Source organism: Epinephelus lanceolatus, chromosome 1, assembly GCF_041903045.1.
Source record: "Epinephelus lanceolatus isolate andai-2023 chromosome 1, ASM4190304v1, whole genome shotgun sequence".
NCBI lineage: Eukaryota > Metazoa > Chordata > Actinopteri > Perciformes > Serranidae > Epinephelus > Epinephelus lanceolatus.
The window spans coordinates 27,567,911-27,595,212 of NC_135734.1; the positions used below are offsets into that span (position 1 = coordinate 27,567,911).

At 40.8% G+C, this 27,302-nt stretch overlaps 5 protein-coding genes across 7 annotated transcripts; 2 read left to right on the plus strand and 3 right to left on the minus strand.

The window, feature by feature from the left end:
- Positions 1-60: 60 nt before the first annotated feature.
- sirt4 (sirtuin 4) lies at positions 61-7,425 on the plus strand. 3 transcript variants are annotated; one of them, XM_033626467.2, is made up of 5 exons: positions 61-199; positions 3,490-3,974; positions 4,374-4,668; positions 4,755-4,859; positions 6,103-7,425. In XM_033626467.2, the coding sequence occupies exons 1-5, from the start codon at positions 191-193 to the stop codon at positions 6,259-6,261; spliced, it is 1,053 nt and encodes a 350-aa protein (XP_033482358.1). In that variant the 5' UTR covers positions 61-190; the 3' UTR covers positions 6,262-7,425. The 3 variants fall into 3 exon arrangements, with proteins under 3 accessions (XP_033482358.1, XP_033482360.1, XP_033482359.1); XM_033626469.2 differs by having other exon boundaries at positions 6,813-7,425; XM_033626468.2 differs by having other exon boundaries at positions 4,755-6,245.
- Positions 7,426-7,431: 6 nt separating this feature from the next.
- Positions 7,432-8,332, minus strand: c1h1orf74 (chromosome 1 C1orf74 homolog). Its single transcript, XM_033626473.2, has one exon. The coding sequence runs from the start codon at positions 8,330-8,332 to the stop codon at positions 7,517-7,519; it is 816 nt and encodes a 271-aa protein (XP_033482364.1). The 3' UTR covers positions 7,432-7,516.
- On the minus strand, positions 7,432-10,757 carry tomm6 (translocase of outer mitochondrial membrane 6 homolog (yeast)). The gene is made up of 3 exons (XM_033626480.2): positions 10,599-10,757; positions 9,407-9,542; positions 7,432-8,560 (listed from the first exon to the last, which is right to left on the minus strand). The coding sequence occupies exons 1-2, from the start codon at positions 10,694-10,696 to the stop codon at positions 9,446-9,448; spliced, it is 195 nt and encodes a 64-aa protein (XP_033482371.1). The 5' UTR covers positions 10,697-10,757; the 3' UTR covers positions 7,432-8,560; positions 9,407-9,445.
- Positions 10,758-10,804: 47 nt separating this feature from the next.
- uqcc2 (ubiquinol-cytochrome c reductase complex assembly factor 2) lies at positions 10,805-13,351 on the plus strand. The gene is made up of 4 exons (XM_033626479.2): positions 10,805-10,987; positions 12,438-12,512; positions 13,023-13,089; positions 13,175-13,351. Exons 1-4 carry the CDS (start codon positions 10,850-10,852, stop codon positions 13,279-13,281), a joined length of 387 nt encoding a protein of 128 aa, XP_033482370.1. The 5' UTR covers positions 10,805-10,849; the 3' UTR covers positions 13,282-13,351.
- Positions 13,352-14,536: 1,185 nt separating this feature from the next.
- tspo (translocator protein) lies at positions 14,537-23,369 on the minus strand. Its single transcript, XM_033626477.2, has 4 exons — positions 22,987-23,369; positions 15,291-15,466; positions 15,060-15,198; positions 14,537-14,944 (listed from the first exon to the last, which is right to left on the minus strand). Exons 2-4 carry the CDS (start codon positions 15,461-15,463, stop codon positions 14,771-14,773), a joined length of 486 nt encoding a protein of 161 aa, XP_033482368.1. The 5' UTR covers positions 15,464-15,466; positions 22,987-23,369; the 3' UTR covers positions 14,537-14,770.
- Between the last annotated feature and the right edge of the window lie 3,933 nt (positions 23,370-27,302).

Sequence of the window (27,302 nt, forward strand, 5' to 3'; positions counted from 1 at the left end):
TGCAGCGCGACCGTGTTTGGTGTTACATTAAACCTGGTATTTCCTGTTTCTGTCACTGACAAAAGTTCCCATGTTATGCTTATATCAGCTTGTCGTGGTTCATGTTATTCAACCAAACACTTTGCAGCTGCTGACACACTGTGGTGCTAGTGATTATAGTAACGTTACACTGTAACCGCCGCTGTAACGCATGAATAAGGTACAGTAGCTAACTGACCTAAGTAATCAAAGTTAGCTAACTAGCTGACTCTTACGGTCGCCAACTGTTAACGACGCTAGTTACCGGTTGGAACGTCCTCTGTAGGAAAGCAGCGTCATTTTTCTATATGTTAATCCTTTCCCGTTGTATATTAAAAATTTGTTGGCACTGACCTGTATAACGACATTGTAATGTAACTTAAATAAGTGTCCGCTGTGTGACGTGTAGCTTTAGCTATCTGTCTGTTAGCATCCAATGTTACTGTGACTTGATACTGCTGTTTCGGATTAACGAGTGACCCTGTTATCTGGAGACTTTCACCTGAGTGTGTCATTTAATATCGGTTGTCATAGTGATGACAGTCGTTGAGAGGAAGTTCTTGTGAATGTCAACCTCTGATAAGTTTTCTTAGTACACCCTTTTGTCTTTGGAGTCTGTTTGTAAGGAGTCTCATAGGTCAGGAAGATTTTTTTTTATTTTGTGTACACAAGTTATCATCTTGTGGGAACAAGTTGTGCGTATGAATTGTTATCCTGTTCCCACTGGGTAATTAACCTGTTGTCACAAGGTAATAACTTGCGCACATAAGGTAACTTGTTCCCACAAGATGAAAACTGCGTGCAAGATTACTCTCTTGTGGTAATTGGGAACGAGTTATTATCTATTATCTGCACATGTTTTATCTTGTGCGAGCAAATTAACTTGTGCACATGCGTTGTTATGTTGTTCCACAAGATAATTAGGCCGTTCCCAAAAGCTAATTAACTTGATCCCACAAGATACATGTACATAAACTTTTGTATCTAAGTTAAATGTTTTTTTCTCTTGTGCACACAAGATGATAAACTGTATGCACAAAATATGAAATGTAAGCTTTCTGGACTTTAGGGCAAAGTAAGGTAGTTACGTTGGGCCCTAGTGCATGCTGTTATGATGGGTCCCATAGTGCGTGCTAGTCACTGGTTATAAATCAGATTTTGCACATAAACTAGCTATCATATATCACATTTTCTTGTTACATGATTAAATAGAAACTTGATATTAGACATCATCAACATAGTGTATTACCTAGTAATTATCATTGCATATCTGTATATGACAAAAATACCAAAGAAGATGAGAATGTAATTATATATACAGTACAGGCCAAAAGTTTGGACACACCTTCTCATTCAATGCGTTTTCTTTATTTTTATGACTATTTACATTGTAGATTCTCGCTGAAGGCATCAAAACTATGAATGAACACATGTGGAGTTATGTACTTAACAAAAAAAGGTGAAATAACTGAAAACATGTTTTATATTCTAGTTTCTTCAAAATAGCCACCCTTTGCTCTGATTACTGCTTTGCACACTCTTGGCATTCTCTCCATGAGCTTCAAGAGGTAGTCACCTGAAATGGTTTCCACTTCACAGGTGTGCCTTATCAGGGTTAATTAGTGGAATTTCTTGCTTTATCAATGGGGTTGGGACCATCAGTTGTGTTGTGCAGAAGTCAGGTTAATACACAGCCGACAGCCCTATTGGACAACTGTTAAAATTCATATTATGGCAAGAATCAATCAGCTAACTAAAGAAAAACGAGTGGCCATCATTACTTTAAGAAATGAAGGTCAGTCAGTCCGGAAAATTGCAAAAATTTTAAATGTGTCCCCAAGTGGAGTCGCAAAAACCATCAAGCGCTACAATGAAACTGGCACACATGAGGACCGACCCAGGAAAGGAAGACCAAGTGTCACCTCTGCTTCTGAGGATAAGTTCATCCGAGTCACCAGCCTCAGAAATCGCAAGTTAACAGCAGCTCAGATCAGAGACCAGATGAATGCCACACAGAGTTCTAGCAGCAGACCCATCTCTAGAACAACTGTTAAGAGGAGACTGCGCCAATCAGGCCTTCATGGTCAAATAGCTGCTAGGAAACCACTGCTAAGGAGAGGCAACAAGCTGAAGAGATTTGTTTGGGCCAAGAAACACAAGGAATGGACATTAGACCAGTGGAAATCTGTGCTTTGGTCTGATGAGTCCAAATTTGAGATCTTTGGTTCCAACCGCCGTGTCTTTGTGAGACGCAGAAAAGGTGAACGGATGGATTCCACATGCCTGGTTCCCACTGTGAAGCATGGAGGAGGAGGTGTGATGGTGTGGGGGTGTTTTGCTGGTGACACTGTTGGGGATTTATTCAAAATTGAAGGCACACTGAACCAGCATGGCTACCACAGCATCCTGCAGCGACATGCCATCCCATCCGGTTTGCGTTTAGTTGGACGATCATTTATTTTTCAACAGGACAATGACCCCAAACACACCTCCAGGCTGTGTAAGGGCTATTTGACCAAGAAGGAGAGTGATGGAGTGCTGCGGCAGATGACCTGGCCTCCACAGTCACCGGACCTGAACCCAATCGAGATGGTTTGGGGTGAGCTGGACCGCAGAGTGAAGGCAAAGGGGCCAACAAGTGCTAAACACCTCTGGGAACTCCTTCAAGACTGTTGGAAAACCATTTCAGGTGACTACCTCTTGAAGCTCATGGAGAGAATCAGAGCAAAGGGTGGCTATTTTGAAGAAACTAGAATATAAAACATGTTTTCAGTTATTTCACCTTTTTTTGTTAAGTACATAACTCCACATGTGTTCATTCATAGTTCTGATGCCTTCAGTGAGAATCTACAATGTAAATAGTCATGAAAATAAAGAAAACGCATTGAATGAGAAGGTGTGTCCAAACTTTTGGCCTGTACTGTATGTAAATCATGTCAATCACAGCTTGTTACTGTGGTCAAACTAGGCAGTGCCGATCAAATATGTATTAACATTCTGTTACTGCACTGCTTATTTCTCTGAGCAGTGCTGTGGAATGAGAAGGTTTGCTCCAGCTGGTGGTGATTTGTTTTGGCTCGACTGTTGCCAACATGGCAGCCAGGTCACAATCTTTCTCATTTTACAGCTAAACAGTACACTAAAATATGTTTCTTAAAACATTAGAGGTAAGAAATAGACAATGCAATAACAGAATCCTGATTCATATTTGATGAGCGCTGCCAAGATTGACAGGTTGATCACAGTTCAAGAGCCTTGACTGACATGATTGACAACCTCAAAGACTCCTCAGCTCTGATTGGCTGTTTTCATTTAGTTGTGGTGGATTCGAATAAATGCCATTAGAAGCATGACGAGGAGGCAGAGGAGGGTGTTTTGTTAAATCAGAACACCTCTGTAGAGGAATGTGGAGCAGGTGATGTAAAGAACATGTCTGGTTTTGTTTCTAATCATCAGTTTGTCTCTCTGTAGATGAGATTACCACGACGGATCCTCACACTCCACACAGCACCTTTAAGGAGAGCATCCTCAGCCCCTGCAGGCATGGTGAACTTTGTCCCCGCCTGCAGCACCACTGATGCCCACTCCCTGGAGCTGCTGCAGGACTTTGTGTCCCGAGCCCGGCGCCTGTTTGTCATCAGTGGAGCAGGACTCTCCACTGAGTCAGGGATCCCTGATTACCGCTCAGAAGGTGTCGGGCTGTACGCTCGCACCGACAGACGACCCATGCAGCATGCAGAGTTCATCCGCAGCGCAAAGTCTCGTCAACGCTACTGGGCCAGAAACTTTGTCGGGTGGCCGCAGTTCTCCTCCCGTCAGCCAAACTCTGCACACAAGGCCCTGCAGCGGTGGGAGGAGAGAGGCAAACTGCACTGGCTGGTGACACAAAATGTGGACGCTCTTCATTCAAAGGCAGGGCAGAAGAGACTGACTGAGCTACACGGCTGTTCCCACAGGTGAAGAAACACCTGACACATTAATCATGACCCTGAAGATTGTGGTCTTCAGATATGTTTTAGTTTGTCCAGGATTCATTGGAAAGGAAAAGCTATACTTGTATAACGTACTGGTGCATGATAAGACATTAGATTTGGTTTCAAAAAATGACAAACAGTACCAGCAGGTAATTAACTGTCAGTAGAAATACAGTAGAATATTTAAAGGTCCAGGGTGGAGGATTTAAGGCGGGGGTGTCAAACTCATTTAAGTTCGATTTAAGTTTGAAGATGTTTCAAAACCTGGGCGCATAAAATGAAAGCGATCCACAACTATTGTCACCACGAGGGAAAAGAGAGAATATATGTTTTGTCATTTAAGTCATCATCCACATTAGTGTTGATGTGATGTGTCCTCAGGGTGATGTGTCTCGGCTGTGGTGCCATCTCAGCGAGGAAGAAGCTCCAGGAGCGATTCATAGCACTAAACCCAGACTGGAGTGTGCAGACAGGCGCTGTGGCTCCAGACGGTGATGTCTTCATCGAGGACGAGCAGGTCCTCCATTTCAGAGTCCCCTCCTGCGAGGGCTGTGGAGGAATACTGAAGCCTGAGGTCACGTTTTTTGGAGACACCGTGAACAGAGCGACTGTACAGTTTGTGCACGACAGGCTGGTGGAGTCGGATGCGGTGCTAGTGGCGGGGTCATCATTACAGGTGGGTTTATAGAAAATGTATGAAGCACTTTACAACACAATCCCTCAATTTTTAATTTAGTGGTGCCCCTCTCTTTTTTATACCAGGTATATTCAGGATACAGGTTTTTACTGGCTGCAGGGGAACGGAAAATGTCAGTGGCCATCCTGAACATTGGACCTACAAGGGCAGACCACCTGGCCGAGCTGAAAGTGAGCGGCCGCTGTGGGGAAGTGCTGTCAGTTATTCAACCTCTCTGACCGACATGCGGTTTGATTATTCTACATTTAAGAAATATTTCACCACCCACATGATCCTTAGTATATCAGTTACACACCTCATGTTGCTTTGAATTCCTGAATAAAACTTTGTTTCTCTTACATGCCTCCACGGTGAACGAAGAATCTAAACAAAGGCGAGTCATAACATCTGTTTGCAAACTCTCACACAACTCATGTGGTTTATTTCAAGTCTCATTATCCAGTCGTATGTTCAGTAGGTCCCAAACACATGTATTTTCACTACAACTTTATTATTTAGAACTAAACTAAAAGTGAAACTTATCTATACTCTCTTCAAAGCCAGACTTCATTGGCAAAAACAGTCATTTTACCTCACTGAGCACAGGAGCTGCTCGTCTACCGCTGCCTCTCTCAGTTAGTTTACATTTACAGATCTAAACTTATGGCCGTACCTTGGCTGTGTTAACTGTATTCTGGTCAGGGTGAAAAGCCTCCGAAGCAGCATTTTACATGAAGTATAATACTAATTTCACTTGCTCCGAAAAGCTGCACCTCTTAGCCTTCACAACTGCTTCAGTATTAGGTGTGCAAAGTCATCTAGTGGACCGGATTAGACCCTTTGGAGGGCTGGTTCTGGCCCTCGGGCTGAATGTGTGACACCCCTGCTTTAAAGGGTTAGATCGTATCCAAAGTCACACAATAACACAAACTAACTGATAGAGGCAGCAGTAGATCAGAAGCTCCTGTGTTCAGTGAGGTAAAATAACTGTTTTTCTCAATGGAGTCTGGCTTTGAAGAGAACAGTTCTCTTCAAGTTCACACCCCATCTGAACACAGCATATGACTCATCAAAAATGTTGTAATTTTTTTCTGGATTCTTTGTTCAACATGGAGGCAGGCGAATTTAAAAAAAACAAAAAAACATTTTCTTCAAGAATTCAAGATAACACAGTGTGAGCAATTGATAAACAAATCATCATTTGGGAGGCGAAGTATTCCTTCAAGCTATGAAAACTACCTCAGACTCAAACAGGTGAACAACATAATGAACTGAACTGTCAGCTATTTTTACAGTAGCCTAAAAGAATCCAAGAGAATTCGCTGCTATTATCAAAGTAGGCCAAACACTGACATATCTTCTCTCATGTACTTTATGCAGAATAATGTTTTTAAAAAGTGTGCCAGTCAGTTTCAACTTCTCTGCACGCAACAGATTGGTATCACGGGATCAGTATCTTGGTCCAACAAACAGAGACACATGGACTCTGCCTGGAGAAACAGAAAGACTCAAGCTGTACTGTATTTGGCGTCGCCGCTGTTGGTTTTGGCATCACCGAAGTCGATGATACAGCATGTGTGGTTCAGTGTCTGAGGGCCCAGAGTTGGAAGCTGCAGGCTGTGAAATGAGAGGTGGAGGAGGGAGACACATGGTTCATCTCCTCGGGCTCTGTTGTACTGTTGAGTACTTAAACTGCTTTTATTTAAATAAACTGAGCTACGAGTGACACTGTACTGTAGATGTTGGTGCAAGCTGTTAGTGCACGAAGGTACAAATCATGAAGCAAGCTATCAGGCAATAAGCTGGTTTTTATAGGGTGTGATTTGTGTTATCCTGATATGGATTAGTCTCATGTTCTTATATAATGCTGCTGACACAGATAGGTGCTCACTTAAAATGCTAACAGTCAATACATGGACCTTTACTCAATGTGTCTAACAATAAAAGTACGAGGCTTGAGACTACAAACTGTTTTCAGCAACCTGTCAGGCAATCGATCATATTTCACCTTAAACTGATGCAAATGTTTGTATTTTAAATGTCATGACAAAAATGTGTTCTTTCCTGTTTTACTTTATTTAAATAAAGAATTTTAAAGCCTTGCACCATTTAACCAAACTTTAACAAGTCTTTTTCTTCTTAAGCATGAAATCTGAAGGCAGAGCAGGATGCCCTCTGTGAAAAAATGGCGGAGGAGAATAACATCCTAAAGCAACAGGCCTTGACAAATCAGCAGTCTTTCCAGACAGAGAGGGAGGAGCGAATAACACAGCTGAACATTCAGATCGCACTAAACAATCAGCTGTCAACAGAGCTCAAGGGCTGAGCGTAAAACCAATCCTCGGCCCCCTAGGAAAAGGGCCCGAGGTGAGAAGAGGCCTCAGGATGAAGTTTACCAACAGGGGTCTCTACTTCATGCACTCAACACCTTGAGAGGACCAGACAACTCAGACAACTGAGGATGACTCATGTAAAATGGAGTCTCTCCCTAGTGGACACTGGAACCCCTGGAGACGGCCTAAGTCTCTGAAGATTTACCTCTCCGAGACAGAGACAAAGACAAAGAAGAACCCATAGGTCTGGAAAAGGACCCACCACTTTCCTGGGTTGAGAAAACCTGAGAGGTGGAAAAAGAAGCCCTAAAACCAACATAACGTCTTGTCTGTCTATATTACCGTTTTCATCCACCCCATTGAGTATACTGTATGTCACGACCTTAGTTTTGTGTGTACTGCTCTTTGCACCAATAAAAATAAAAACAGCTGTTTTGAGACAGTTTATTGGAGTTATAAAGTAAAACCCACGTATACTTTAACAGCTTATTTTAAATACAAACATCATGCTAGCATCACAAACAGACTGAGGGCAGAGTGACAGTGGTCTGACGAACTGTCAGATCCTTGAGGACATTTTGCTGCTGAAATCTTTCCTGTAAATGAAGCCTCCAGTTTTCCAGGTTGGACTGCACTGCTTTGAGCAGAACAGCCGGGACGCTGAAGGAGTACAGACAATATGTGTGACCTGCAGTGTCTGCCTGCCACGTTGCTGAAGCTGTAGTCACCATCAGTGGAGTCATAGACAGACAGTTCTCAAAGCTCTTGGTCTGATCGAACCAGTAAGTGACAGGGTAACCCAGTAACAGACCAAACACTGTGCACAGGTTCCACTGCTCTGACTCCTCTCCGACATGATGAGGTCTCTCAGCCTCCTTCAGTTGTTCAAATCCTCTCAGGAGGAGCAGTAAATCCTGTGTCATGCTCTTCAGCTCTCCTCTGAGTGGATCAGCGATGGTGGGCTTCTCTAGTGAGTGGCGCACATCGATCACAGCCACGCTGTCGTCACGAAACAGCTGTTCTACGTTTGATCTGACTGTGAGGGGATTAACAATGAGCGTGTTTCCATTTAAATCCAGTGTGAGAAGTGACCTAGACACGAGCTGGGAGGACTGCAGAGAGCTCAAATACTGCTGCACCTGATCTGCATTGGCGCCGTTGCTGTCGTACAATAGAGCCGGTTTTAACCCCAAATCAACAGCCGAGACCTGAGCAGCCAGGTCCAGACTCTGAGGGACCGACGGAGACTTTCTACCTACAGACAGACATTTACGAGCTGCAGCAACAAAGAGCTCCTGAGCAGACATGTCTGCAGATATCACATCACACATGACTCAAATTATCGAATTAAAGCTATTTTAAAATCTATGGGTCAAAAACAACAAGAGCAAACACACACTTTCTGGTTTCTCTTTAGATAATCTGACATGACAAAAAATATTCTACAGAAAACTGAAGGTCATTCAGGTCAATACAATGATTTGCTTTTAAAGTAGTCATATAAAAGTTTCATGGTCTTTATTCATGTCCGGTGTTTCTTCTTTGTTGGTCCAAAACACCTAAAGGAACAAAAAGATACTGTCAATGACAAGCGAATAAATACACATAGAAAACAAACAGGCTGCATATGAACTACTCTTCAGTTTTAACTTGTAGCAGCGAGAAGAGAAATATAGTTGCTGCTTAAACACATTAGCTTTGCCAATAGTAATGTAACCTAGACTTGGGCTGTATTAAAGTATCACGGTGTTCCAGAGTATTTAGAAATCTAAAAGGTTTGATTCTCAAAGCTGTTAAAAATATACAGATGGTCCTCTTTCTATTAAACTGATATAGAGATGCTGTATTGAGGCGATGTGTTGTAGTGCACAGCAAACACCACCAGAGGTCACTAGAGACTAACTTCCGGTTTAGCGCTGCGCTAACTTGAATAATAATTTAATCTTACTGCTCTTTTAGACTTTGTAAAATGTTATCGGACCGAATGGATTAAATCTTAGTAGCAGAGCGAGTCATTCTGCGGGGGATGTGGTGCTCAAAAAAGAGTGTATTTTGGTGCCCAATAGCGTCACATGATGAATCCTGCTGCAGTACCACTGTTTGGCCACTATGAAAATTGGCTTCAAAGCCCAGCACACTTCCCTGGGGCCTGATTTACATCCTGCAAGACTTTTCTTAAGTGCTAATTTCATATTAGAAACACAGTACTGTAGACGATGACAGACATGCTACAAACACATATCATCAGTGGCTTTTTTTTTTTTTTTAAACATAAATACTGTCATATACCGTATACCTCAGTGAAATGTCAGAAAGGTATGAAGGTGTGGAAAAAAATAGACATTGCCCAGTGTAAACTGAACACCACCTCCTCCCTCTGGCTCTAATTAAGAAGATAATCTCACCATCATCCTGGTTTTGGCGATGGATGTATTTTGACCAGGTTATGTCACGGGCTGAGGGGACATCAGGTCAAAATCGGAGAGGTTTCTGGCGACCCAAACACCAGCTGCAAACAAGCCCAGGTTCACCAGAAGATTCCTGAAAAATCAATAAGACAAGCACTGGGTCACAAATGATGATTTACTCTCACAAAATCAAAGCAGCTAAAAAAACTACGTCTAAGTCTGTTGAAAATAAAAATATTACATAGTAACTGGAGCCAAATTAACCACCTGTAGGGTAAAAATGACCTGTCATGCTTCCACTGTCTGTGCACTGCTTCCAGGTTTGTTATGTGGTCATTTGATTAAACACATTAAGTTATAAGAATCATAGCCTGGCAAGTGCTGAATTTTTGTGGCAAATTCTTATAATGGTTATTTTGTACATGAACAAAACATTATATTTCACTAGACAGTAATGATGAAGATAAAGAGAGAAACAGAGGGGGGAGAGGGGTATGACTTTTCTGTTGCTCTTTGTAAAATACATCTTGTATTCCTGGCAATACTGTTTTTATCCTTCAAAATGACTCAGAAACTGGGTATTTTTAAAGGCGAATAAGTCTATATTCATGAATTAGGACAGCGGCCTGTTGTGTTACCATCAAACAGTCTTTATATTTCCTGTTAAATTCAATCAGATCAAGTATGTTCCCATGTCCATCCATCAATTGCACAACTGATCATATTCGCTTCCGTCCAATTCCATCCAATGTTCAATGAAAATAGATTTTACTCAGTATAACTTTATTACTCCACAGTGGGACACTGTAAATACTAAAATTATGTTTAGAAATAATTTTTCAGTGTAACAGGACTTGTTGGAGGATGGAAGAGAGTTAAACAGGCAGTTTGGCTGTGTCAAAGTCACATTTTAATAGCAACCCAAAGCCTCCCACTGTGTTAAACACGAGTGAAGGTATTGAGGGCCACAACTCTTCGCCATTCTTTCAAACGGATTGAAGCTATTTAAGTTAAAACATTTAAAACATTTTGATGGTGACAAAGTGTTTTGACTACAGTTCACGTTAGTCGTTAGAGAAACTGGTCGAGGCAAGGACAAATCTCCCTGGCGCAGTCTGCTAACGTTAGCTACATGGCTAACAACCACAGTTTAAACAGGTAACACGTTATTTTATTAACACTAACTCACCTTCTGAAGTCGTTTCTGTCTGTAGCGAACCGACAAGCTGAACTGACCCACTCCATCACACCGGTGGAGGGTTTCGCTTTACTGTTTGCTCCACTCATCTTGCTAACGTGCGGTATAACGACTGAAGCAGCAACGAGGGGAGCAGACCGGAAGAAGGAGGACGACTTTCTGTGTAACACAACTACGGCGTGCGATAAAGCTCAAACTTCACACGTCCTTAACACAACTCGATTTTTATTACATGTCCAAAGATGTCTGCCACCAGGTACCGTCGGTTCCTGAAGCTGTGTGAGGAATGGCCACGGGACGAGGCCAAGAAAGCCCGGGATTTAGGGACGTTTCTGCGGCAGAGAGTAGCCTCAGCCTTCCGTGAGGGTGAAAACACACAGGTAACTGTGCGGCCGTTAAACTGAGCCAACACACGGCTAATGAACACACCGAGCTAAGCTAAGAGGATAACCGTGACAACAGAGCCAGCAGCCGTCGACCTTGTCTGCCCTGCCGCTTTAATTGATTCATATAAAGATTGTTTGTGATTAATATTATAAATAAATGCAATTTCAGAGCTCGATGCTAATGTGCTAAAGTTTTCATCAGTTTGTAGCTTATTACATACGGTAGGAAGGCTGTTATCATGTCAACAGTGTTGCATAAGGGGTGTGTCAGTACAGTACTTGCACTTAAATAGTTTTTGCACTACTGTGTACTTCATTATGTGTCACTGGAAATATTTTAGTTTTTACCCTCACTAACTTTATTTTAAGGATTGTTATTGTAGTACAACTGATTCCTGATTTTTTTTTTTTTAAATTAATATTGCTATTTTACATAAACACATCAACAACTCAAATACATCAAACATACATAACCACATGCATATATTTTATATACAACTAAACTACAGCACTACATAAATACAGTTTGCATACAACTAAAATACAATTCTACAAACTACTACGGATTTTTATATAAAACAAAAATACAACACTACAAATATTTTTTATCTTTTTGTATACAACAAAAATACGGTACTTTCGTGTACTGCAAGTTTATGTTACCTACTGGCCAACATATTTATTCAAATATAGCTGTAATAACATTAAATTTGCAGCTTTTATCCAAAAACCATCATGTATTTTCATTTAATTTAATATATTGTAATAGATAAAACGATCTAAACTAAAGGGCTAGTTCAGACTTTTTTGAGTGGGGTTGAATTCGGCACTTGTCCATTGGAGTGTATTACCTTCAGTAGATGGCAGTCGGCACATCCCCAGTTCGGAGCAGGTAGGAGTACTGACATGGAAGCTCAGCAATGTTCTGCTGTGGAGGGGGGCAGCAGCAAAACATATTTTAGCCACCTAAAAAAACTCAATATCAGGTTAAGTGTACACTATATTGAGAATATGTGCAGATCAGCTGTTAGGGTCAGAGTTTCAACGGTTTATCTAAGGGACAACAAATACAGGAAAATAAAAGAGTGAATATGACAGCGACAATGAAATGCTGTTTACCATGGAGACAAGAGAATACCTTTATGAACCAGAGTAGAAAGAGGAACATTTGCAGAGGGAGACTGAACAGACTGAAAAACAGAGATGCATATGGAAACAGAAGTTCTGTGGTTGTGAAAATGTTGGTTGGTTGGTTAATTTGACACAAAAAAAACCTATCACTATATACAACACATTTGATTTAATTATAATTTCCTCTGTTTCATTCTCTTATAAAATCTCAGTAAAATATCTGAAGCTTTTCCTTTTTGTCATGATATCTGGTAATGCTGCTGTTCACATTGTTCATTTGACATTTGCTCAAACACTACATGTTTCCCACCAGATCTCAGATCCAGAGAAGTGCGACCAGATATATGAAAGTTTGGCCCGCATTAACGGCAACTACTACAGACAACGAGTAAGTACAGGATATACATTCACACATCCTATATAACTATTTGCTACAGCTCTGCATTAAGTGCTGTTTTAATGAATCATTTTCTTGCCTGAACAATAAAAATAAATTCAACAGATGAGAGAGAAATCCTTCCCCTTCCCCTCCACAGTCTGTAACATGAAGTGTATCAGCTAACGAATAATTCTCCATCATGTTTGAGACTGTAGAGAAAACCTTGTGGCACTTACTTTTTCATTTGATGAGGAGGATAATAAAACACTTTACAGTTAGTACAAAGGTCTCTCTAAACTTGTGTGCTTTGGTTACCATTAACACAGATGAGGACTGTCACATAAATCGAAATGTGTCAGGTTCACATTTTTCCATTGCGTTTTTAAACATGGAAGATATATACAAAATGTAAACAAAACCTCCCCCAGAAATAATTTCACTTCCTCTGTGATACATTTATGTATCTAACGTTAACATTAAATGTATTTAATGCAAACATGTCTTTGTTTCCACCCACAGTTTCCTCGTGTAAGAGACACAAGCTTTACTGGAGTTACGGTGGAAGAGTGTAAATTACTTTTATCAGGTTTGTACCCACAACATCACATCTATGCTCGTGACTATTTATGCAACACACTTTTATTACAGTTAACTTTATTTGTCTTGTACAGGGAATGTGCAACAGATGGACGAGGAGAAAAAGGGTTTGTGGAAGACGTTAATGGAGAGATTCGGCAAGTCACCGGAAGACGTTCCCGAGAAAGCTCCTGAGAAATAGTTTTTTTCCCTCTCACTCTTTTCTTTTCTCACTGCATGTATAGAAATAAAGCTTATTGTTGTTATCTTTATGGAGGTTTTTGTTATTATTTGTGATCTATTTTAATGGACTTTACAAACGAGCTGAACTCTGCAGATTTTCATCGTGCTAGTGGAAAGGAATTCCTACAGCAAACAAATTGGATTAAAAATACTCTAAGGGGCTGTATACACCAAAGCATTTTTTTCCTGAGGCCAGGGTATTTTTTAAAATTCTTTGCAAGGTGAGCGCTGTGTATTTACGGTACCTTACCAATGCCAGCAGCCTGACGAGGCCCTGAGCGTGAATTCTGCACTGTGTGCTGCCTCCTGGGCATTTTTTTTCTGACTGCCGAGAGTTGAAAAATGTTCACCTTTGGGTAAAATGCTGCACTTGTAACTGTCACTTTTTACCCAGCAGTCCAATCTCAGTGGAGGAAGGACAAATACCAAGACGACAAATTGTCATATTGTACAAGTGTTGAACAACGATGGTTATATACTGCATAAATATTAACATATGTTTGCTCCGTTTGCTGAACTCACACACACAGGTGAGTCAGTCCTATCTCTCTGCAGCCTTTCCGTCATCCAGGGCAACTTCCCTACCTTGTATCAACCATAGCCACCAATCACAACCAAAGTGTCTCAGCTGAAAAAATGCTGTGCCTCCAAAGTAGTCTCAAACACCCCCAAGCAAAATATAACATTTTTCTAGTTGTTTATTTTCCTTGGGGGCTTCTAGCTGGGCATTCCTCTAGAGCACTTGGTGTTTTCAACTGGACAAAAAAACATGCTGTGGTGAACACTGGCCTGAAGGTACAACATGTGACATCCAGAGTCAGGGCCAGGATTGCCTACGCATGGCTCTCACCTCTGATGTCACAAACAAACGTTTAGGTGGCTGAGCCAAAATGGCTGCAGCTAGCAGTTCTAGTAGCACTAATGGAGCTAACAGTGCTAACTTTGGGGGTGGACAGATGGACTAGAGGGTGGGCCATCAGCCGATTACCCTGTATGAGTGCAGTGCAGAATGGTGCTGATTAGTTAGCCAAAGAAAGAACACCAATATCATCAATATTAGTGTTCTTTCTTTCTTAAATTTCTGTACAATTTTATTACCCCAAATTTTTCAGTGGCCTGCTGTGACTGAGGGAATGCATTCAAGAGTTATGAATTAGATATAAATCGTTACTTTAATTGAGTTATGGTCACAAGAATCAGTATAAATGCACACATCAGAATTGAGAGTTTATTAAAAAAAAAGCAAACAATTGCAATTTTACATAATAAAAAAAAACACACCAACAACTTATTATATAAAGTCATGACAAAGTGATTCTTATTCAGTTCAGCTTAAACAGAATTGTATTGTTTCCGTCTAAAATCAAAAGCTAAGCAGTGAAGCTGTGCTGCAATTTTATTGAAAGATAACTGATTTTGAAACAAAGCACACAGAGAAGAGCTGCCTCCTACTCTTTCTTCTCTTCCTTGTTGTCTCTCCATATGCAGTAGTTGAGGGAGGTGGCGAGACACAGCCAGGCTAGGTAGGGCGCCATCAACAGTGTTGCAGTGCGGTTGATGGGATACCAAGACACCATGGTGGCTCCGACAGTTCCAGTGAGAAATATGATCTCGATGAGCGCCTACATTGGGGGAAAGATAGAGGGTGTTAAACAGACATACAGGTGTAGGATACTGACCTGTATCATCCCCTGTAATTTGGTCTCCCAGTTAAAAGAAATGATTTGTGAAACGTACCAATTTCAGCTTGTGTGCACCAAAGAAAATAGGAGTCCAGGCCCAGTTCAGAGCGAGCTGCAGCCCATACAGTCCCAGTGGAACCAGTGCATCCTCAGTGAAACCTCCCAGCTCTTTCCACACCAGATAGGACCCATATCTGCGTAACAAAATTAAAAAAGTCTAACTTACAAGAGGACGTTGAATCACTGCTAATAAAAGACTGTAGGATCCCGTCACTGTAATGCTCACCCCATGCCTGTGTACAGACATGTCCACACTACAGGGAATGCTGCATTTGGTGGACGCCACGATGGTTTCTGAAGAGTTGGGTACCAGGTCTTCACTTCTTTGCGTGTCACGTAGCCGCCATAGAACCCGCCCAGGTGCGGCAGGGCGGTCATTCCAATCATGGGCAACCACATGTTCTGCAATAAGAGTAGGACGCATTATCGTTAGCTGTTTTGACACAGAGATCCTGCAATACTGACCTGACAGAGACCCTTCATTACGCCGGCTTTGCGTAATGATTATTTCACAGAACCAAACAACACCAGTATGATGCCGAACTAATGTGTGATTTCAGATAGCATGCTGGTGTTCGGTAAGCAAAAGAGGCCTGACGTTTGCAGCACTGGTGCGTCTGGCAGCACTTTCTATCACTTTACATATGAAGGTATCACAAACAGGTGCACTTTGGATCCATGGACATTTGTGACCAAAAAAACAGAGGGAGAGATTAGACTTGTAATTTGCTTCGTCAATTAGTTATAACCAAAAAAAAGCCAAGGCACACTGCTTTGCATAAGTTAAAAAGCCTGTAATAAATGGGCTTAATGCCTAATGCCTACATGCTGTCAACAGCTGCCTGCTGCGTCCCAAAACAATGATGATAAGAATGGTGAGAGTGAACTGAAGATGTGGGCCAGAAAACCAAAGCAATGAGCTGTAAGATGCTTTAAAGTCATAGAGCCATGTACTAATTCTCAAGCCAATACTGAAAAATGTTGGCATTTTTCGTTTCTGCAAACCACGGATATGTTCCTTGTTTTCACTTAATTATGTAGCGGATATGTTGAAACTTCACATTTCAGCAACACTGTGGTTAACATGTTGTTAGGTTTAGGCACAAAAACCACTTGGTTATACTTCGGAAAAGATCATGTTTTGGCTTAAAATATCCCATTCTGGTCACACAATCCCAGTAGAAGAAGCAGTACAAACCAATTGCTTTTCATGGCACTATTCCGGCCAAGAGGTTGCTACAAAACACCCACGTTTGGAGACTAAAAACCTGCTGGAAACACAGTAATCACTCACTAAAACACAACTAGTTTTGTTGTTTGCTGGTCTTCAACTGTGGTGTGCAGCTTGACAGGTGTTTTGCTGAGGCGACACACCATCCACCGTCCCCTACACCTCCAAATGAGTCAATTCATATATTACGTCACTTTAGAAACGTTGATATGATAGGTATAAAACTTGCAAATTTAACGCATTTGTGGTTTGCAGAAACACACAATGCCAACATTTTCTTCTGGCCACTGGGCTGTAATTCTAAATCACTACCAGCAAGACCCATTCACAAACAAGAAGGGGAGACCAGGGAATCATTTTTGCATTAAAGCTCTCAAATTTTGACACATAGCTCCCTTATTTGTCTTCTACAAATAGCAATGTTTCCAACTTCTCTAACTATATTACAGAACTCATTAACCAATGTCCAATACAAGGAGTTCCATTGTTACAACAAGGGCTGCAACGGTATGAGATTTTCAAGGTACGATAACCGTCTCAGAAAATACTCTAGTTCCACGGAATCACGGTATTAGAGACTTTATATTATTGTCAGTCCCTAAAGGAATGAAAATGGAAGGGTTATTTTTTGTTAAACAAACATTGTATTACTATAACTGAAACTTGAAAGTTAATCAAAGTATGTGTAAAATGCCTCCCCATTGAAAATAAATAAAGGGGAGATTCTTCATCCAGTTGCATTTTTTTCCCAGTATCCTAGATCAGCAAATGTACACAGTATGACAACCGTCAACTTTTACATTACACTATACCTTAAAACCAGTATATCACCAATCTGGAAATCCATCGGTTAAAAAAAAAAAAAAAAAAAAAAAAAAAAAAAATTATAATTTTTTTTTTCTTCCTTTGCTTCTGGAGGCACTGCCCGTAGTTTTTCGACTAACGGAAGTGCAGGGGCCTCGGGGATTGCTCAACCCCTTCACTTCCGTTGTTTACAAATACTTCCAGGTAGAAAACCAGCAACAGCAGAGTTTAGCTATATATATACACATCTATATATCTATATAGACATATATACAGTACAGGCCAAAAGTTTGGACACACCTTCTCATTCAATGTGTTTTCTTTATTTTCATGACTATTTACATTGTAGATTCTCACTGAAGGCATCAAAACTATGAATGAACACATGTGGAGTTATGTACTTAACAAAAAAAGGTGAAATAACTGAAAACATGTTTTATATTCTAGTTTCTTCAAAATAGCCACCCTTTGCTCTGATTACTGCTTTACACACTCTTGGCATTCTCTCCATGAGCTTCAAGAGGTAGTCACCTGAAATGGTTTCCACTTCACAGGTGTGCCTTATCAGGGTTAATTAGTGGAATTTCTTGCTTTATCAATGGGGTTGGGACCATCAGTTGTGTTGTGCAGAAGTCAGGTTAATACACGGCCGACAGCCCTATTGGACAACTGTTAAAATTCATATTATGGCAAGAACCAATCAGCTAACTAAAGAAAAACAAGTGGCCATCATTACTTTAAGAAATGAAGGTCAGTCAGTCCGGAAAATTGCAAAAACTTTAAATGTGTCCCCAAGTGGAGTCGCAAAAACCATCAAGCGCTACAACGAAACTGGCACACATGAGGACCGACCCAGGAAAGGAAGACCAAGAGTCACCTCTGCTTCTGAGGATAAGTTCATCCGAGTCACCAGCCTCAGAAATCGCAAGTTAACAGCAGCTCAGATCAGAGACCAGATGAATGCCACACAGAGTTCTAGCAGCAGACCCATCTCTAGAACAACTGTTAAGAGGAGACTGCGCCAATCAGGCCTTCATGGTCAAATAGCTGCTAGGAAACCACTGCTAAGGAGAGGCAACAAGCAGAAGAGATTTCTTTGGGCCAAGAAACACAAGGAATGGACATTAGACCAGTGGAAATTTGTGCTTTGGTCTGATGAGTCCAAATTTGAGATCTTTGGTTCCAACCGCCGTGTCTTTGTGAGACGCAGAAAAGGTGAACGGATGGATTCCACATGCCTGGTTCCCACTGTGAAGCATGGAGGAGGAGGTGTGATGGTGTGGGGGTGTTTGCTGGTGACACTGTTGGGGATTTATTCAAAATTGAAGGCACACTGAACCAGCATGGCTACCACAGCATCCTGCAGCGACATGCCATCCCATCCGGTTTGCGTTTAGTTGGACGATCATTTATTTTTCAACAGGACAATGACCCCAAACACACCTCCAGGCTGTGTAAGGGCTATTTGACCAAGAAGGAGAGTGATGGAGTGCTGCGGCAGATGACCTGGCCTCCACAGTCACCGGACCTGAACCCAATCGAGATGGTTTGGGGTGAGCTGGACCGCAGAGTGAAGGCAAAGGGGCCAACAAGTGCTAAACACCTCTGGGAACTCCTTCAAGACTGTTGGAAAACCATTTCAGGTGACTACCTCTTGAAGCTCATCGAGAGAATGCCAAGAGTGTGCAAAGCAGTAATCAGAGCAAAGGGTGGCTATTTTGAAGAAACTAGAATATAAAACATGTTTTCAGTTATTTCACCTTTTTTTGTTAAGTACATAACTCCACATGTGTTTATTCATAGTTTTGATGCCTTCAGTGAGAATCTACAATGTAAATAGTCATGAAAATAAAGAAAACGCATTGAATGAGAAGGTGTGTCCAAACTTTTGGCCTGTACTGTGTATATATATATATATATATACACACACACACACACACATATATATATATATATATGTATACATCACATTTTTCACGTCACTGTATCACCGTTTAGACTAATCTGATGTTTGTAAAGTCTATAAACACAGTGACTGAACAAACGTTACTATTTCTGTGTGGACGTTTTATAATTAATAACATGGTTATCGTAGATTAGCTGGGCTAACCGTTAGCTGTTAGCCCCGTTAGCGGTGTCTGTAGTAACTCAGTAACTCAATAAACGATCCGTGAAAAAAATATTTTTTCCAGCGGATATCTTAGTTACAACATGATTGAGCTAGCACAGCAGTTTTGTGTTGCTATGTGGTATTTAAAAAAATTTTTAAAAAAAATTCACGTTGATCAGATGGCGTTTTGGGTGGAGCGGTCAGACGCGGAGCTTGCTATTTCTGTAGGTACACATTTCCTGGGGACACCTGCACGTCTCGGCCCCGCCCCCTCCGTGATTGGCTAAAGTGCAGCATCGTTCAAACTCAACTCTGTGGAGGGAATTCATCTGGAAAAGGTTTTTTTTTATAACTCCCAGAACAAAAAATCACAAAGCAACAAACCAAAACATGGTCAGTGTTGGAGAATGTGTGGTACTGTGTCTGCTGGTCATTTTCATATCTTTTGGGAGTGTCCTAAAAACGTCTTCTTACTAAGTAGTAGTAGATGTGGTTACAGAGATTAGATCAACAATCAGCTCAGAGCTGGATTTCAACTTCAGTGTTATGTATTTGGGAAATGTGCCAACTGGGCTACTAAAGCAAAACAGATATTTATCACAAATACTACTGGCAGGTTGTAGGGCTGCACGGTATATGTGGTAGACGGTAGAAATGATATAAATTTGGCCCACAGCAGAGATTTGCGCTCTACCGTCCTATCGTCGATGACGTCATCGCACCTGCCTCAGTGTGAAAATGGCTGCGAGCACAGAGACAACGGAGCAAGAGGAGCTGGTTCACGTCCGTGATTTAGCGTAGCACGTGCAACATGTGCTGCTGGAGAACTTGTGAGTGAGTGAGTTAATGTTTTATGAACAGCCCCGGACTTCTCAGACTCTTTTAGCGACTTACCGCTCAGAGGGAACTCATTCAGTGTCTCCTCTGGCAGCAGCACAGCGTCTCTCCCTCTTCTCTCTCGCTGTGCGCACACGGGAGTTGGTTTTCGGCAAGAGAGTTTGTCATAAACCTTTGGTAATGTAAACCTATGTGACGCTAGGGGCTCCACAAAAAACTCCATATGTGAATGTGTGATAGCTGTGGTATCATAGCAGCCTGTCACAGGTTACAGCCTGATGATTAGAGGAGAAATGGCAGAGCATAAAGGTCCAGGTGGAAAAAACATAACTCAGTCATTTACGATTTTGCTAAAAGAAGGAAATTACCTTTTGATATAGATCTCAGGGGACATTTTGCACCATAGAGTACTGGGTTTTAATTTTGAGATCTGCATTCTGCACAATAAATGCTCTAAAAATACATTATATCTTTGCTTTTGTTGTTGTTTTTTTAATCAATTTAGCTTTGCTAAGGGACTACAGAACCCATTCAGAAACACTTCTATTATAACTTTTACACCTAAATTTATACCGCTATATATACCGTTACCGTGAAGGGATTCGATTTATACCGTGATATAAATTTTAGGTCATACCGCCCAGCCCTAGCAGGTTGTAAAAAAAGCAATAACCAGGAAATGCCTGTGTAAAAAGTCTCCAGCAATCTCTTGATGAATAGAAATAGTTAAAGAAATTTTGTTATGGAATAACTGACTTTTTCTCTGCGACCTGTCACTGAAAAATGTGACAAATATTGGGGAAAAAAATGTCCTCTTTGACTTTGAACAGATCTTTTATTTATATGTTTATTTTGTTTGGTGAATTTCGGTTTATCCCCGTTATTAAGACATACAGAATGACTATGGCTTACAAACAAGTGGAAGATTTCTCCTTCCTTAAAATACCCTAGCTTTCCAGGAATCAAAGGTAAGGATCATAGGGACCTTGGTGATCTTACAGGACGATCATGGACATAAAGGACCCATTATTCGTGATACTTGCTTCTTTTCATTTTCTGTTTTACAAGATGTTATGCATTTCACCTTCTCCTATGATGTCACTGTATTTTTTGGCTTTAACATCTGCACATCTCTTCACACAACTATGAAATTCCACATGCAAGGTCATCCAATAAAAACGTATTATGACTCACAGGTCATTACTTCTTAATTAAAGTGGTGCTGTTACAACCATCCCTGGTCTCCCCTACTTATTTGATCCTTATGAGAGATACTGATTATAGGAGCTTTAAACACTAAAACATTCACACTATCCCTGCCATTGCTAAGATTTTCCGTCATTTATGACAGAATGCGTTCCGGCCAGTGACGAGATATTCTGGCAACCCGTGTTTTCACTGTTATAAAATAAGGGCACTGTTACACATCTTGTAAAGTAGAACAGCACTGCCGTGTCCAGAACAAACAAAGACGAAGATCTGCTGGATACCGGAGGAAGATGATGTTTACAGAGGAGATGTAGCCGCTTGGAACCCACACAAAAATGCAAGCACTGAAGGAAAAGTTTACAGTTGCGCAAGCCGTGGACATGTTGATGGACTCTGACACCGACTATTCCTGTTTTGATCAACATTCTGAATGTGATATGGACGAAGAGCAAACGAGTTTGGTGGGACGAACACGGGATCACCATGACCGTCATGGTCATGGTGATCCCGTGTTCGTCCCATAGCGATAGTGACACACTAACAAGACGACCACAGAGGAGAGGGAGACAACAATATTGACACTGAACTTTACAACGTGTTCAGTTATACCTCATACAGAATATTATTTTCTTTTTGTTTTAATTTATTCAATTAAAATTGACGTTAGAAAATGAGGGAAAAAAATGTAAATGCGAAATTGATTTTTTGGTTGAAAATTTTCTCAGCTATTTCCTTCTTTTTTTTTTATGAAAATGCACAAATTCAAGTGTTGATTAAAAAGGAACCGAATGAGACATTAACATGTTGTTTTCTGTGCGTGTGTGTGTGTATAAAAACAGACTGTCTGTTCTTTATTTTGATGTATATACTGTTAACATATTCATAGAGCAAATTATTCAGTGGGTCTTGAAAGATTAGTGAATATGATCAAAAATACTGCCAGTGGCTGGCAACTTGAAAGTAATGCTGCGTTCCAGGCAAGTTTCTGAGCCCGTAAGTCACCACTTCAAGTCACAACTCACGACTTCATAGTGTTCCTGGCAAGTCACACCAAACTCTCAAAGCAACATGGCGGACCGTGCGAGGTTTATGTTTGTTTATGATCACCTCTGTCACCAAAGGGGCCGGTTCCTTCCTCATTTGAGCGAAACAGAGGAGGAGAAATGGCGCATAAGGTCACAGATGCTATTATACTTTTTATTTTACGTTATCTGTGTGTTTGGAAACATAGGCTATTTTGTATTGATTTATTCTTGCACTGAAAACCAGCTGTTAAAGCGGCTGCCAATAGAAAGGAGTAAGGTAATTGGTTTAGAGGGTTGTGTTATGTCAGGTGGTAAATTACGGGTTTGACTGCTGTTCCAATGCACTTTCACTGGCAGAAGGTTGTAAAAACACGAGTTACAGGTTGCCTGGAACGCAGCATAATACTCTGGCGGGGAAAGTGTTAATATTGGTATCGGCCCTGGTTGACAGAGTATATCGGTCGGGCTATATGTGAGAAAATCACTGAGGGCAGTTAGGGACTCCTGTATTGTATTTCACAACAATGAGCAATGGCTGTGTGGGCTCAGGAAGTTATGAGAATGCGCCCATAAAACTACATTTATTAGCTTTAAATAATGTATAGTATATTTAGGTGAAACATGCAGTGACGTTAGTGCAAAGTTGCAGTCATTAACATGATATTGTAGAACACGTTAGCAGATGGTAGACTGTAACATAACTCACCTCACTCGGCTGTCAGCTCCTCCACACCGTATGTCCAGTATGTATGTTGCAGTGTTCGACTTACTGACGCTAAACACGTCCAGTGGAGACCTCAGGCAGTGCTGTGATATTGTGATATAAGTTACATGATCGGGCAGGGCTGTCTTATCAGCGTGTTCAGTTACAGACACTCCCCATGCTAACACAGGCAAACTCTATGACGTTGCAGCGTCGTTACCAACCGATTGGTCGCGAGGACAAACTCAACAGAGGGCTGACGGTTAGTGGAGTAATTTGGTAGCTAGCTAGGCTAAATTATTGTGTTGTATAACGTTACTGTAGTCCATTAAAAGTCCAAAGGTCACCAAAATCATCTTACTTCCTGCTAGGCGGGTTATTACACATTTCCTCGTTGCTTACACAACACACACAACTGGAGAGGTGACTGGACGGGCGACACCAAAGATTAAATTATCGTCAAGATAGTTTCCGGAAGTACCTCACAGGCAGCTTCTGTTCCTCTCTGCGGCCAGCAGCTAGCTTACATCAGTCAAAAGTCAGTGCTCAAAAGAAAAGAGTGGGACACAACCTATTACCTTATTTTGTTTTATTCTAATTACATGCACATCTCTGCTACAAATAAACAGTTTTTTTTTTTCTTGAACTTACCTGTCTTCTGCAATTCTACATGCAGAGGGTTAGCTGTAACACGACGCTTGCTGTAACACTTGCTGGAAAAGTCTGTTTAACACAATTAATTCAATACAATTCAATCTATAGGTCTCTATCTACAACAGGGGAAAGATAGATATCCATACAGGTATCCATCTCTTAGTCTATCATAGATATTCAATGGTTGGACCGATAGATGTACATAGATTGGGTTACCTAGAGCCACATGTCAAAATGTGAATTTTGAATGTATAAATATTGAAAAGACTGTGAAACTGTGTGTCAATAACATACCTCACAAATTAAAAACACTAAGTATATCTCATTTAATCAAGGACATTAGTTCAAACTGAATATAAGTTTGTCGTGCAAAAATAGAGAAACTGCGATGTAGAAAGCTTAGTTAGGTGGAAATTTTATCAAGCCTAGCTACCACCTGCTGGGAGTTAGTTACTTAGTTCAAATGGTGCTATGTTTTTGGCAACAAGACAGTTGTTAAGATGATACCCTAAATGGTTGGATTTGTGACTTAAATAGACAGCTCAGTAATCGAAAAACAAGTATGACAAAGAAATTTACTTATGTCAGTAGAAAACACTTTTTGTTAGTGATCTCAGCTGAAACACGTCCAATCTCTGTGGAATTTTGCGGGTCACTGTTTGGTGGTATCATGATCAACTGGCCGGAAGCACGGAAGGATCGTCTCTGTGTTACCACATAAAATGTCCATATTACAATTCAGCCCACGTTATTTTGTGCACCGTGCTCCTCTAGTCATGGACACAGACCTGAACTTCAACTACCACATTAAAACAATGTCAAGGTCAGCCTACTATCACCTTAGGAAAATATCAAGGATTAAAGGATTAAGTAAAACTTATATTAAAAGCGTAGTCCCAATTAAACGCCCAGTCCCTTTACTAGCCCGGTATGGCTGCACATTTTAACAAAAGGCCTGTCTCAATTAGACGCCTGGTGTAGTTGCCAAGCAGTTTATTTTTATAGAAGTTCTTCAGGCGGTGATAAAACCGCGTTGTTGGCTACCTCAGTTTATGTGTCCATTCCTTGATTACACTGTAAGTTATTCATATTCCTTCAGTCCATAAGCGTCCTCAGATCAAAAGAATCAAAAGGTTTTTTTTAAATAAAAATTAATCCAAGTCGTGAGTATTGTTTTAACAGGATAAAGTGTTGTGTTGTAATCTTTGAGTGCCATAACTCTCTCTGATGTGCTGTCTGTCAGAGCTAGATCAAATGAATGATTCATAATTTTTAATACAAGTAATATTCATACAGGTTTAAATAAACAATTTGATTGTATATCCTAATCTTTGCTGAGCAACAGTTTTGTGTGAAAGGAGTTAAAGGCCTGTCCCAAATATAGTCCCATTGATTTCAGTGATATAAGCAAATTATAGCCTGGGATATTAATTGAAACTTTTACGGTATGTCTCAGCAGGATTTGGAAAAACTTGTCCATGCATTTATCTTCAGTAGACTTAAGTACTGTAACAACTTCTTTAAAAGTCTCCCTAAAAAATCAATCAGACAGCTGCAGCTGATTCTGAATGCTGCTGCTTGAGTCCTTTCTAAGACCAAGGACGTGGATCACATCACTCCAGTTCTGAGGTCTTCAAACTGGCTTCCTGTCTGTCAGAGAATCAACAGTACTGCTGTTGGTTTACAAAGCACTAAATGATTTAGAGCCCAAACACATTTCTGACCTTCTGCTACATTATAAAACATCCAGACCTCTCAGATCATCTGGGACAGGTCTGCTTTGTGCCCCCAGAGACAAGTCTAAACATTGAGAAGCATTGTTTAGTTTTATGCACCGCATATCTGGAACAAACTCACAGAAACCTGCAGGTCTGTCCCCAACTCTCAGTTCTTTTACATCAAGGATGAAGACTTTTCTGTTTGCTGCTGCCTTTAATTTAATTGAATAGTTATTCATTTCTTAAACTGCGATGTAATATTTATCATTCAGATATTTTTTTTTATTCATTTTAACTGTACTTTATTCTTGTATTTTATATCTCTCTTTTCTCTAGTTCTTCTTTAATGAATTGCTTTAAAATTTTCTTTTTATAATGTGTTACTTTTGCACCTTGTCTCGATGCTTTTGATGCTTTATGAAGAGCACTTTGAAATGCTTTGGTGTCATCATCTGCCATATAAATAAACTGGCATTGCATTTCCTTGCCTTACCTGACCTGACCTGACCTGACCTGACCTCACCTCACCTCACCTTACCTTTTCTTGTCTTGTCTTAAATGTGCTTCTGGCTAGTAAAACTTGAAAGACAAAAAAAACTTAGGTACATTTATAATTACTACTGCACAATTTAATGTTTCAAAGAGTGGGGGAAGAAGAACTCCGATCCTTTACGTAAGTGGTTCTTAACCAGGGGTCCAAGGACCCCTAAGGGTCCTTGAGGGACATTTTGTAATATAAATATGTACATTTGTTTTCCTTGCTATAGGTCTCCAAACAGATCATGGTTTATAGCAGCTACATCTCAGCCTTGAACAGAGCAAAGCACCCCAAACGTCCCTCTCCTCAGCAACGCTTTCCAGCTCCTCCTGGGGGACCCCAAGGCTTTCCCAGGCCAGGTGACATATGTAATCCCTCCAGCATGTTCTGGGTCTGCCCCGGGGCCTCCTACCAGTGGTTGGAGACCAATCATGCATATTTAGATAGAAAAAACATTAGTAAGCATCACGTAATGTGTTTTTTAATCTGACAGAAGGATTTTTCTGTCAAAGTTGAAACAACAAAGATATGACGGGTTATAGTGTAATATGCCATGCCTGCCCCATTGACCCCAATAACACTGACACCAAAGCCTGGCTCCTTGAATGCTGTCACTGTCGTCATGACCCTTCCTTCTTTTATATTTCTCCTTGAATGGTTATCTCTTCAACTGTAGGTTAGCTGACAGCGACAGAACTCCAGTGCAATGCTGCGTTCACATGGAATCAGGGAGAGAGTAGACAACAAACCGGATATCATTTTAGTGGACGACAGCAGGACAGTAAATTTAGATGAGACCAGCAAAGAACACCAGCATCGGTAGACTGCATTGCTGTTTAAGGTCAAAATATTTTAATGTTTGCTGTCCTCTGGGACAGAATTTACAGCCTGATGTCGTGTAGCTCCCTCACACAAGGAGAAAACACTGCTGATTCAGACAATTACTGGAGATAGAGCGCTCCAGGGATGAAGTTTTTCTGTGGGCCAACCAAGGAACCTTTGAAGGAACCTTTTTATAGATTCCTTGAGGCTGATGCTGAAGTTAGTGTTACCCTGGTTCTCTCGTCAGTATTCCTATGGGATTTTTCCACTGGATTTTGGATTATTGCAAAAAATAAGTTCTGCGGCGACCAAACGTTTATGATACTTACATGTTTTCTTCAGCAAGATAAAGGCTAATATTAGGCTATAAAGGAACTACACTATGGTCACATGTAAAGCTGTGTTCAGCGTGATGATGTTCTGTAGTCTCATTTAGCCACTGAACAGCAACTGCCTTTTTAAGACACATAAAAGTTTAAAAATTCACCAGTGGGGTGTTTATCAACATATTTTATGTCATAGAACAAAACGTGAAAGTCTCTTCAGCTTGTTGCAACCACAGAGCTTATTTCAGGCATCTAAACAAA